The 13,315-nt window shown below is 46.4% G+C and overlaps 1 protein-coding gene across 1 annotated transcript in view; it reads left to right on the top strand.

Annotated features, from left to right (window-relative positions):
- Nucleotides 1-13,315, top strand: part of DSCAM (DS cell adhesion molecule) — a 537,171-nt gene that overhangs the window by 370,954 nt on the left and 152,902 nt on the right. The window contains exon 11 of the mRNA XM_037042990.1: nucleotides 4,911-5,084. Coding sequence (XP_036898885.1) covers nucleotides 4,911-5,084 — 174 coding nt within the window. The remainder of the gene's footprint in view (nucleotides 1-4,910; nucleotides 5,085-13,315) is intronic.

The following is a 13,315-nucleotide window of genomic DNA, read 5'->3' as shown; positions in this document are numbered from 1 at the left end:
ATCATGGAGCTAGCGTTCCATTTCCAGATGCTAAACCGGAAACAGGTGCAGCTGCCACCACCCCTGCCACTTGCTCTCGCCTCCTCCCATCTGCACCCATCTCCACCTCTGTCTTTGTACCTGCTCACTTCCTGCAACCCAGCTCTGCTCGGAGCAGGGAAACCCTCTCCCTGCACAAGAAAAACAAACCCACTCCCCAGGTGGTGTTTACCACACTCTCCCTAAGGATAAGAGGAACTGTGTTTTTTGGTCCTCAGTGAGGAGAATGAATAACCACCAGCCTGACCATTGGGGTACCATCCAGGGAGCATAAGGAGTTCTCCTTTTATTTTTCCATTCTACTTGAAATCAACTCATTGCATCCTGCCAGGGCGGCTCTCTGAGTGTGCTCCTTGACCGGCCACTCGTCCTCACACGTGGGCGTTGACACTAGCATTTCTAAATCCTGTCTCTGTCAGTCTGAGCAACAATAGTGTGGGGATGCATTTTTCTTCTGGTTTCACATACGATGGGATGAGAGATGCAGAGAGAGTAAGCTACCTGCTTGCTCCAAGGGCATAGTCCATAAGTTTCAGAAATTGTATCAGAACCCAGTTCTTCTGACTCTTATTAGCCAAGGGCTCTCGCTACAGATGAGCAAAGACTGAAGAGCAGAAGACGAGATGGAGCAGTGTTTGCTGCTGCCTTCCAACCGGGCGCCCTTGGTGACAGCAGGCTATTCTTTCGCATTCTTCCCTTTGCCCCAGTCCTTGAGAACACCACTAGGTGTAGCATTTCCATAACTAAGAAAGGTCACACAGTATTAGCATACCCAGTAATTCGGTGAGTGCCTTACATAATGCTTTAACATTTTCTCTTCGTGCAGTAGAGCATTATAATTGTTCCCACTTGACCCCAGCTGTCCACAGAAAATTGACAGCTTTTTAATTAATGACTTCTGGTTGCCATGGTGTATCTTCCAGCTAATTACCCCAAGTGCTTACCTTATGCTAACAAGATTACAGAATTGTGAATATTGTATGTACTCTGTTAAGTTTGGCTGTTTACAATAAATGATTAATTTATGATGTATGATGAATAATTCTATCCATTCATGATGAAATCCACATCCCTCAGGTGACACAAGTGCTAATTCTGATGGGGGAAGAATGGGCTCAGTCTTACTATGTTTGGCAAAGTGAGCAAATTTATAAATGGTGCTAACCTTCACGTTAAGCTCGTTTTCTGATGGAAAAAACCTAAATGTTTTTCAAATGTGTTCATACTTTATTTCTGCCCTCTTTGGGACCTTTTCATAATGAGGTGGCTTCTCTCTCCAGATAGGTGCTCCTAGATAAGGCTTTTAGCTGTTTGAGGCAGCTAACAAAGTTAATGTCATGTTGCAATTTTTTAGTATAAATGTGTCAAACATTACAAGTGTTTTTCTGGTGCAAATTCTCCGAGGAAAGAAAAATGTGGGGTTTTTTACACAAATAGTCCTGTAACTTTCTCATATTCTATTGGCATTTTATTAGATTTTTAAAGTTTTTGGAACATAGTTTTGTATAATAGACAAATCCCATAGCATTTTGAGATCTCATTTGCTGCCTTATGGATATATTTTTAAAATATATCCATATGTTTAGAAATATATCCATTTGCTGCATTTCTCTGAGTTTTCAGTTTGTATCTTTTAAACAAGACCCAGCTCCCAGGTTGCTGTTAACTTGAAGGAAAGCATCGGTAGCCTTTACAGATTTTCAAACTGTGCATTCAATTTAAACACTTAAAATAAAAATTACAGGCTTTTTTTTATTTGAAAGTTCCAAAGCACACATTATGCATAAGAAGGAATTTTGTGATTATAAAACCAAATCCTTAAAACACACAATCAACTTTTATAGGAGAAAAATCGTACGATCATCTGAATAGATGCCAAAAATTAGCCAATACTAGTCAACAGTCAATCCTGATTAAAAGAGCAAGAACAAAAATAAAGTTTTGTGAAATAGGCAGATAGAAACACTTTTGAGACCCAAAGGGCTTTGGAAATTGAAGAAGAAAAAGGCAAAAAGTCCAATAGATTCATGGGCAGAGAATACAGATGGACAGTTCATCAAAGGACAAGTATACGTTGATAATTTGTGAAAATATGCCCAGGCTTATGTAATAAGCAAAGAAAGACAAAAAATAGTTGAATTATACAAATTAACATGACGACGTATACTGTAATGAGGATTAAAACAATCAGTAGTGTCCATGAAAGAGGAAAAAACCCAGCCAGCACTGTTGGAAATAAAATTGCTACATTTTTTAGTAAGCAACTCAGGGATCTATTTTAACATGTAGATGTGCAGATTTCCACTCCAAGGCTTAACCCAAGAAACTGACTAGCACTGTATCATCCTCTCTAGTGATGGACCCATTAACAAGTGACGTGGTGCGTGGCAAGATGGTCCTTGCTGTCATGGAGTAGGAAAGACAAAGAGTCAGTCAGCCATAAAATGATTAAACCATCACAGGCAGCAAACTTTTTCAAAATAAGCAATAGCACAAAACTATTTGAGGGTTTTCCAGATATGTTTGTGTTACTGATTTTTAGTTTGAGTTTTGCTGTGGAAATAGAACATAATTTGTATTATTTTTCTATTATAGAATCTACTGGAATGTGTATTATGGCCCACAATACTGTCTCCTTTAGTAACTGTTTGATGTCTGCTCAAAGCTATGTATTCAGTTACTGGAGGGGCCAGAGACCTATAGATGTCAGTTAAGTTAATTGAGAGTGATATTCAAGTCTTCTATATTTAAAATAAAATTTCTCTCGCCTCTTTCTTATTTTGACACTATAATTACTATACATTAGAATATTTGATATTGTTCTGGGGCACCAGGACCATTTGTTCTGTGTTTTTCATCTTTTTCACTTTTTGTTTTACTTTGGACAATTTCTATCGACCTTGCTTTGTGTTCTCCAATTATTTCCTCTGTTATATCTAATCTGCTGACTAGCTTGTTTAAGGAATTCTTCGTAGCTACCATTGTGTTCCTCGTTTCTACCATTTTCTTTGTGTTCCTGTTTCTTTTACGTAAAAGTTTCTTTTATGTGATTTTAATGTTCTTTCTGGATCCCCATCGGTTTATGAATAATTATAATTATTACAAACATCCTGCTTTATAGCTCCACACCAAAGTCCTGTTGATGCTGTCTCCTCCGGGGTTGTTTTTTGTTTTTGTTGTTTGTTGTGGTGGTGATTTTTCCATGTTTTGTTTTTGTTTTAGGTTTTGTTGTTTTCATTGTTTGTTTTGTTTTGTTTTGTTTTTTCTTTTTTGTGTGTCTTACACTATTTTACGGAATTCTGGCCATGGTGCATGAAGAGCAGAGACTGAGGTAGGTTACAGTTATTTCTAGATCTTTACTTTTACCTGCTCCTGCCACCCTAAGCCAGAAATGAAACTGTTTATATGAACCCGCATGTACTGGCGGGGCTTTTAATTCTTTGCAACTACGTGTTTACCTAGTGACCTGTGGCTTCAGATTTCTGATTCACTCAAAGAAAAGTGTGATACTGCAGATTAACGGTCTCTTTTTATGTGTTAGGATACAGGCGACATTCTTTTTCTGTTCATCCTGAACAGAAATGAAACTCTATTTTTCATCTGTCCTCTATAGCAGCTTTATTTTGATAGAAACCTCCGGTTGTAAGAATTCTGCTTGTCCCCCTGATTCTCTGTGAGAGATCCCCCCACAGGCATTATTCATTCCCTTTAACTCTTTGGTGGGGCACAAATAAGGAAAGGAGAGCACAGCCACAGTCTCTGTCCCTGGAAGCCAAGGGGCCCCAAGAGGTAAGCAGTCAGTTTGGTGGGAGACAGAAGGAAGAAGTGTCACCCCATCTCATGTCCCCAGATGCAAAGCGTGAAGTGGCCTGCATGAGGAGTGAGCTGACTGCTCACTTGCTCAGCCCCCATGGAGGTCCGAGGGCCGCAGAGACCAGTGGCTCCTCTCTGGGACGTGCTCAGGGCCCATGCTTGGGCTTTCTCCAGGAAGATGGAATCCCCTGTTCCCACAAACCCCTTCCTCAAAGCCTCACTCTTGGGTCAGAGAAGAAAGAAGCCCTGTCGGCCTTTTAAGGTTTGGATCCCACCCCCCCAGCAGAGGGGCAAGCAACAGAGCAAGTAAACCCAACCCACCATTTCCCCAGAAATCTCTCAAGGCATTAATTTTCTGTTCCGTTATCGTGGTGTTTTTCAAAATAGCATTATGTGCATCTGTCATGGACACAAGACACACCTGTGCCGTTGTCTCCTTGAGCACAAGCACTCTGAGGAGAGGGGGGCTTGAGTGCAATGAGCTGACTTATTTAATTAATAGTATTAAGCGGTTTGAACAGTGCGTGTGTTTCTAGACTGGAACGTGACCACACTTAGAAGAGAAACCTGCAATTACTATATTCTCTGTATAGACTCTGATGTGTGTAGCTAGTGAGGTCTTAATGTCACATCCTCGGGGCACCCTGTGTTTGCATGGACTTCGTGTGAAGTCCCTGGGGACATGGTTTATTTAGTGCGATGACAGATGTCTACCTCTGTGGTCATCCTACTGTGATGTCTTAGAAGAATTTATCAGCTACACTACAAATTTAACACTCATTAAATTTGTCTTTTTATGTGGAAACTATCCTTAAGGCTTCTTACTCTTTATCCCAGAGTTTGAAATAAATATCGTCATTTTAAATGCATGTACCTCTCCAAATAAGAATTTCAACGTCGGAAGGAAGAGAAAACAATAAAAACATGGCGGACCCCATGACTGACGTGGTGAACGTCATTCACGTCTCTGTATTGTTCTGGGTGAACTTGAGCTCATTACCCCCTTTCCAGGTGCACTCACGTCCACATCGCTGTTCCTCCTTCTTCTTTCACTCCAGGGGCCGGGGTTCCCCAGTTCCAGCCCATTGCCCTGAACGGCCGGATCCAGGTCCTCAGCAACGGGTCTCTGCTGATCAAGCACGTGGTGGAGGAAGACAGCGGCTACTACCTCTGCAAGGTCAGCAACGACGTGGGCGCGGACGTCAGCAAGTCCATGTACCTCACGGTGAAAAGTAAGAAGACAAATGCTTTGTTTTACCTAACCAGGTCTTTGGGGGCTTTGATGTTCAGTCGTCTCCGTACGGAGTTAGTTGAAAACCAAACAAGAGAAAAACACACTGTTGGGTGGCCAGGACGGTTGTTGATGTTTTGCTGTCCTAGAAACGCAGTGGAAGAGGAGGGTGACGTTCCAGCCAGCTGTCAACAGCATGCCGTGTCCCCTCCTGTCTGGGGCGAGGAGCCACTTGCTTCTCTCCCTTGCGCCCCCACGCTCATTGGTGCAGGCTCTGAGCAACCTCCCAGATGAGTGGGCGTCTGCCTGCAGCACCCCCTCTCTATCCTGTTAGTTTCATTGTGGAGATGCCTAATTCGCGGTGTTCATTTCAGAGGTCTATTTCCATGCGTTTTATTACTTGCAAGCTGGCTTGTCCATAGATTTCCTTTTTAAGGTCCTTATGAAATCAAGGAACCAGAAACTTCTTTACCAAAAAAATTCACAGCTACAAGATAGAAACATGTAGCACTGTGCTTAGTTGCTACCCACTTTATAGAAAAGGGCCCCTTGTAAGGAAATGATTTTCATACTTTGGTAACTAAACCACTGAAGAAAGGCCATAAAGTGAACTAACGTTTACTGAGCACTGATTATTAGCAGATGGTTGTGCACTGAGTTTACAGTGAATGGCTTTCTGTCTTTCTCCATGTATATAATTTTATACCAGATGAATTGTGATTTCATGCCAGGTACAAGGCTTTGGTCAGCTTCTCCTTTTATTTCAATCATGCTATTGATCAGTTGGAAAGGATCTCTCCCATGTCATTGATTAGGGGTGTGGAATTTGGAGGTCTGTTCCAGTGGTGTGTGTGTGTGTGTGTGCTACTCAGAGGCTGGGAGCAGAGGGACCGACATTCATCCCATTTCATTAATAATTGATTCTAGTGAGTCTATTATTTCCAACAGAACAATAAAAATATCCAGTTATCCATTTTCTATACTTTTACATCACCGAAAAAATATAGTTCTGAAACACAGTTGCTTCAAAATACATTTTGCACATAGGCAATGCATCATTTTGACTTCTAAATTTTATACTCTGGAGGAATTGATTTGCAAGAACATGAAGACAAGCTGTTATATCACTTAAATCCCAAGTTGAAAGAGTAATTTTAAAAAACAATAAATTGATAAAATTATTCCAAAATCTCCAAAGCTGAGAGCCAGTGTTGATCAATGTTGATCTATCTTTTCCCAACAAAAGGCATGTGATTTGCAGTTAATTTGACATATTTTAAATGTATAAAACATTTTTCTATCCCATGTATACATGTAAAGATGTATTCTAATAAGTACAAGACACTATAAGAATGGAAATACGCTCAACCATGGACTTCACTTTTATCTATGAAAGCACTTCTGTTTGGAAGGGGAGATAAGGGAGAATGCAGAGCCTACTAATTTGAATGTTGGGGGAAGTATGCCATGGTTCATAGATGTGCTTTTCAGAAGGGAGGAGAACTTTCAGCTTGAGAAGAGTAAAAAAAGCTTCATGGAAAAACAACTCTTAAAGAATGAATCGAACTTAAAATGGTAGAAATGGAAGATTTTCCACGCACTCGCTCTCTCCATAGCTTTGGTGCTGGCAGTGGAGCATGGGGTGGGCCATCAAGGTGACCCCGCCCTCAGCGAGCCTTCTCCACCTGGGGCCATGGGGGGGGGGGGGGCGGGGTGGNGGGGGCGGGGGGGGGGGGGGGGCGGTGTGGAAGGCTGCTGCCCAGCAGACACCCTAGTGTCAGAATAGAGGGCAGAACAACGGGGGTGCATTTATATCTGTTTGTAGAATTGGTGACTTCAGAATGAAAACCCATGGCATCTGAGTTCAGTCCTAAAGGACACAGTGCTTTTCAGAAGGTAGAAGTCTTGCGGGTAGAATGAGGCACTTCAGTGAGAGGGAACAGGGGAGCAGGTAGGAGAAACTGAAAGACCTAGGGCAGGAGGGCTCCCGGGGTGGATGTGGTACCCGGTGCACGGAGAGGGTTAGGGATAGAAGCGTTTAAATTGAGCTTAGGTCAAAGAGAAATGGCCCTTATGTTGGCCAATTTTAGGTTTTCTCAAGCCATACAAATTATTAGCTGAGGGGCATTTTATGTAACAATTAGAACAGTTCTTTTAATGCCCCTGGGATGGCTTTATAGATTATTTCAGCTTCAAGCATCTGGTGTTTTTAACCCTTTAAATTGATAGTAATTAAATTCTGAAAGGTAAAAGATAATGTAAGGAAGAGATATAAAAGCATGAAGATAGATATACAGTGAATATACTTGTTGCTCAAATGATATCACTTAAAAAACAAACAAATGCGGGGATAACTTTTGCTTGTCCGTTGCGAATTTGTTGAGCCGTTAGGCGTGTATGGAGGAACTCACTGATGAGGCTGGAGGAATGAAGGCGGAGCAGCCGCCTGGGGGCGGTGACTGCCTAGTGGGCAGGAAGTTGGAGCTCGGAGTCAGAAGGGGTTGCAGCCTGCGCCCTGGCCGCACTGAGCGGTCCCCTGGCAGCAGGCCCAGTGGATCCATGTCCCTGAAAGTGGTGACAGGCTTGTACCTGGCATCACAGCCAAGGAAGCTCTGAGCTTCTATCTGACATGAACAATTTCCTTAATGCTTTATACAGATAATAGAGAGGACGCATCACACTGCAGACACACACACGTCCACGTACAAACGTGCACTCACAGTGAGCGCGTTCCGAGCCCACATGCCTTCCCGCAAGTAGCAGGAAGAAAAAGAACTATCATCTCATCATCCTTCACTGTGATCTCTCAATGGCCCTAAAAGAGACATGGACGCACACTCACGTGCACACACATGTGCAGACCCTGTTGGGGTCTGGGGAGCATGTCTTTTGTGGTAAGAAAGTGGCTCCCCAAACCGCCAGATCTCTCAAGTGGATGAGCCCTTCCTGACATTTTTCCCAGGTACCAAAATTACATCCTTCCCCACCACCGCTTTCTGCCACTGGCTGATCTGAGCTTGGGGCTTACCAGGACACTGGTTTCCATATGGATCCTTGCCCGTGGTGCACAAGCAGCTCTTCCTTGGTCAGCTGCCCTGCCTAAGTCCTTTCCGACCCCCACATGCAGTATGAGAAAGCATCCCTCACCAGATGGGAGCAGGTGCTTCCCTGGGGGCAGTTACTCTTGGAAGCTAATGCACCCCCTCCCCAGCTACCGAGGCAGCTTTGCTCCTGCACGTGGATTTGGCCACCACATTTAATCGCTTAGCAAAATGCCTGACTTATGGCAGGTATAGACTAAAAGTAGCTATTGATGAGGTTGAGGTTGTTGATATTATTATCATCATTATTTCCAAATTACAGTTTAAGACACCTCAAATAAGACATATCAGTGCCTATAGTAGAAAATGATGTGTCCCTGATTCAAAGCACCCAGTTTACGCATGTTCATAGCTGTATAGTCTGCCAGCCCTCACTGCAGTTTATCCCACACATATGCGCACTCCCGTAGCCCTCACCATTCCATACTGAAGTTCTGTGTCAAAATATCTGTATCTTTCGTGAGGATGTCTGGGTGGGTGCATAAGTAGGGGCTGGGAAGAAGCGTGGAAAAGTAAGCATAGAAAACGGTAGAAGGCCACGGTCGCTGGTGGAAGACCCTCATCCTCTCAACAGCTATAACGCTGATGGTGCATGGTAGATTGTGCGTGATGGATGGTGGATGTTGCATGACGGTTGGTGGATAGTGTGTGATAGATGGTGGGTGGTGGAGGATGGATGTGGATGGTGGATGATTGCTGGTGGCTGGTGACTGATAAATGACGGGTAGTGATGGTGACTGGTGGCTGGTGACTCATGGCTCCTTCCAGATAGAGTATCTCACACTCCACCTAAACATTTGCATTGCACTTCTTCAGTGAGCCTGAAATTCCACCAGCTAGAGATTCTCTGGGGTTAATAAGGAATTCTGAAATGGAAGGGCTAATCTGGCAACTGCAATGTGTCACTGACTCCAGTTTCAATCTCTCTCCTCTTTCAGTCTTCAGTGTTAAATTGCCTGCCCCCAAGATTTATATGTTGAAGTTCTAACATGAGTATCTCAGAATGTGACCTTATTTGGAACTAGGGTCCTTGCAGATATAGCTAATAAAGATGACTTTTTCTGCCTAGTCCAGCATGGCAGGTTTACTTAGAAAGGGGGGAAATTTTGACACAGACAGAGGGAATAGAGCCATGTGTAGACAGAGACTGAAGTCATTCTGCCAGGAGCCAGGGAAGCTGGAAGAGGCAAGGAGGGATGCTCGCGTAGAGTCTTCAGAGGGCGCATGGCTCTACCAACACTTGGATTTCAGGCCTACAGCCTCCAAAGCTGTGATGCAATAAACTCCTGTTGTTGGAAGCCACCCAGTTGGTGGTGCTTTGTTACAGCAGCCCTAGGACCCTGAGTGATGACAGATCTTCTGCAGGCTCTTGTGGCATCTGGAGCAGGCTCTGCACCTGCTCCAGCAGGTGAACCCCGACTTGTCTCGGTCCATATTCTTGCATCTAACTGTCCAACTCCAAAACCAGTGGAAATGAGCTGTGGCTGGAACCAACCAAGAGCAGTCTGCCTCTCTTCTAATATAATTGGTTTAAGGATGGGTGTGAGACCCAACTTTAGACATGGAAAGGTAAGAAGAGATCTCCAGTGATATTTTTGGAATCGATTTTATTCTTAATAGGAGCATCTTCCAGAGAGTCTCATTCCTCTTATTTCTGACCCTGCCTGGAGGTGACACGTTGATTTTTACAATGAGGGTGACTCCAACCTGACAGCTTGCTTCACCAGACACACAAATGGGGAGGCAGGAGAGAGAGAGCTGCAAGGTGGAAGCTGGACTTTCATGTCACCTAGTCAAGGGAGTGACAGCCCATCACGTGTGCCAGGTCCTGCTCGCACTGAAGAGGAAGGGATTCCGTGAGGGCATGGATGCCAGAGGCAAGGTCACCCCCAAGTCTGCCCGCCACAAGTCACATGCTTCTTAGGGGCTGCCAACCGCCCCCCCCCCCGAGAAGTAGAGGAAAGGGCAGAGCAGTATATGCCGGTTTCAAAGCTCACGGTCAAGTCAAGGCACTCCCTCCCCCGGGAGCTGAAACAAGGGCAGCAGTAGGAGAGGGAAGGAGTGCTGGCCGGTGGAGCTGACCCCAGGTGGAAGGGCACCTCAGAATGCTGGGAAACCTCTCTCCCTGCCAAAACAATTTACAAGCGTGTTGATAAGTCTCCTGCCATCTGTTTTCTCTTTCTGCTTATATGCGCTCACACACTTGTCTATGACGAGAAACATCTGAGCTCCCTCTTGAATCACCCACCCTTTATCCTGATCTACCTGTTGTCCACAGTTTTCTGTCACTCTGTGTTCTTCTGCTACCTGCTTTTTAGTGGTCCACATGCTCCATCACATGGCTGGCCCTGTGTCCATTTAGCCCTGTCCATGGTGGCCAGTTTTGTCTTCTGGTCCTTTGCAATCACCAACGTCTCCGACAGCCTAGCTTCTGTACCATATTTCACCGGTGACAGAACCAAGGACAACAAGATGGTCCAGAGCAAGGATGTGGGAGCCTAGCAACCTGCAGAGAGCCTTGCACTGCCTTTGCAGGATGTCACAGGGTGTGGATCAGGGGTCTCAGCAGTCCCTGGAGCGGACCTGGGATGCAGGGAAGGGTTCTAGGGAGGACAGAGTTTGGGAGGTACTGGGGCAGGCAAGGCTCCCAACCCAACCCCTCACTCATTAACCGTTCAAGTCTTGGCTGTGCCCACAGAGCCCTTCTTTGAAGCAGGGCTTAATGACCTCTGGCAGCCTGCATGGACGGAGCATGTCAGCGATCTTTCAGATGCTCTCATTAGCAGGAGGGTGGGACGCCGGCCCGACCCCGAGCCATGCAGCAGCCAATACCAGGCCCTCACCGGCACCTCAGCACTGTCTTCACCCGAGCATGGATTGCCCTTTCGCTGATCAGCAATGGCGATCAAAGGGGGCCACAGCGAGGCCTTCTGGGGATTCAGGAATTCTGCGTCGGATCTTCCTGAGGAAATGCAGTATGCCTGCATTTCCTGCTGTATTAGCAGGCCGTCCGTCATGTCTGTCCACCGTGAGCATGGAATTTCAAAACAAATGGAAACAAGCCGCAGAGGGTACAGTAAGCTAGCTTTAAATCATCTCCAGCTCATGCAGCTCCATCTACCTACTGTCTCTTTGTATTTTTCACCCCTGCCCCCCAGTCCTGGAATGTAGTAGCCATGCCAATTGTCTCCCTTTTCCTATGCTCCAAAGTCCCACCTCTGACTCTCCTTTCAAACACCAAAACTCCCAGGCCTCTAGGAAATGTCCAGTGGTATCACAGACCCCGAGATGAACACCAGGGTTCCCAGGGGCAGCACAGAGGAAGCTCACAATGGGGTGCAGGAACGCCCAGCCTCTCAGAGAGAGTTGCACCTGCCAGAGCCCTGGCATTGCAGTTCCCAGCCCAGGACACAGGCAGTCTCCGATGGCAATTCGAAGGTCGTGAAGTCGAGGTCAGCGTCAGCAGAATCTCTGCAAACACAGCACAGGGAGAAGGTCCATGAGGAGACCGAAGCTCCACCAGGCCTGCACCCTCGAGGGACCACACCCGGCAGCCTGGCTCAGAGGGCCATCCCCTGATGCAGGCACCGGGATCTCGGGCACCAGTGCCAGCATGGGATTCATGCACCAAAGCAGGCAATTATGCTTCAAGGACTCTTTCCGTCTGGGCTGCCCACCCCCGCCTCTGTCCCTGCTTGGTGGCAGAGGCAGTGCCCTTCTTCTCCTCTGGTGCAGAAAGCTACCCGATGTCCCCATAAGATCAGGACTTCCTCCGATCTGGGCTTCCCAAACTTAATTCCTAGCATTCAAGAAGCCAAGAGGGTTCCCATCTCACCCTGTGTTTCTTTGTTCACACAGCTGTGGACCCTGCACCCTGGACGTCTTGAGTCCCCAGTGGGAAGGGACGTCACCCAGCCCCTTCCTTCTGGAGAGGCTGTGGCTCCCTGCCTGCCTGAAGTCCCAGGGTTTCCCTGCAGGAGGGGAGGAGCCGGAGGGTCCCCAAAGGCCAGCATGCTGTGGTGGCTCGGGCCACACCCCAGTCCTTCCTTTGCTCACACACACAGGAGGAGCTTGGGTAAATCCTGCAAACATGAGAAAGTCCCAGATGGAAGGATTTGCTCTTGTGACAGTGACAGTCCCCTTATTGTCCTAATGAGACCCTCCAAATCAGAGGGATGAGCAAGCTTCCTGGGCTGCTTGCAGCCTCTCGGACCAGCGGCACAGCTTTGGTATAAGGACGAGCACTTGTTTACATTTGGTATAAGGACAGGTGGTATAATCACCTGTCATGTGTCATAACCCCGACAGGCGGCGGCAGCCACAAGACACAAGCACCAATAGAAAAGCTGCTTTGAAAATCACTGGAGCGATCCATTGTCAATTTTTTCTCCCAGCTATTCCGTGGCTGCTTCCTGTCTTGAGAACAACACTGCCCCTGCCGTAGCAGGGTGGACGGAGTGGCTTCCGGGGAGCTGGTGGGTCTCCGTTCAACCCTTCGCCTTCCTCTTAGTTTTCTTCTTCTGGATTCTTAACTCTCGCCGGGCCTTCTGTGAGGTCAAGCCCTCGGCCATCAGTCAGTGGAAATGAGCTCTGCCTCGTTCGCTAATTGCCAGCACTGCACGTCAACCCCTTGTCTGTGCAAATCATGGCAGCGCTGAGCTTGCTTGCTTTTTAAATCATCGCTTCCTTCCACCCAGCCCTGGCTGCTAGAGAAAAATGAGACACATCTGATCACTTCTGTGGCTTGGCTGCCTCACCTCTCTCCCCACTGGCACCCCGACCTGAGTGTAGCTCCCACCCCCAGCTCCTGCTCCCCTAGCTTTGGTGGGGAACACCTTCAGTGGCTTTTGTCCATCACCCCATTCCTTTGGAATCTATTTCTGAGGCCTCTTAGGTCTGGATTACAAAAAATGAAATGCAAAACAGACACTGGGTCTTAAACCATGATGAAACAGAATAGTCGAAGGCAGCACAACTGTGAATTCCAATAGCTGCTGGGCTGCAGCCTGTGTGATAAAAGACCTAGGCAGTGGGACGGCTGTGAAAGAGTGCTCCGCCCCCACACGGCAGCATGCCGGTGGGGAAGTGGTCTCTTCCCTGAGTTGTCTAACTGTGAACAGAAGAATCCATC

The sequence above is a fragment of the Sturnira hondurensis genome, unplaced genomic scaffold (genome assembly GCF_014824575.4).
Source record: "Sturnira hondurensis isolate 20B ecotype Veracruz unplaced genomic scaffold, ASM1482457v3 Scaffold0003874, whole genome shotgun sequence".
Lineage (NCBI taxonomy): Eukaryota > Metazoa > Chordata > Mammalia > Chiroptera > Phyllostomidae > Sturnira > Sturnira hondurensis.
Note: the sequence above shows the minus strand (reverse complement) of the source record. Positions and strands in the feature narration are given on the sequence as shown.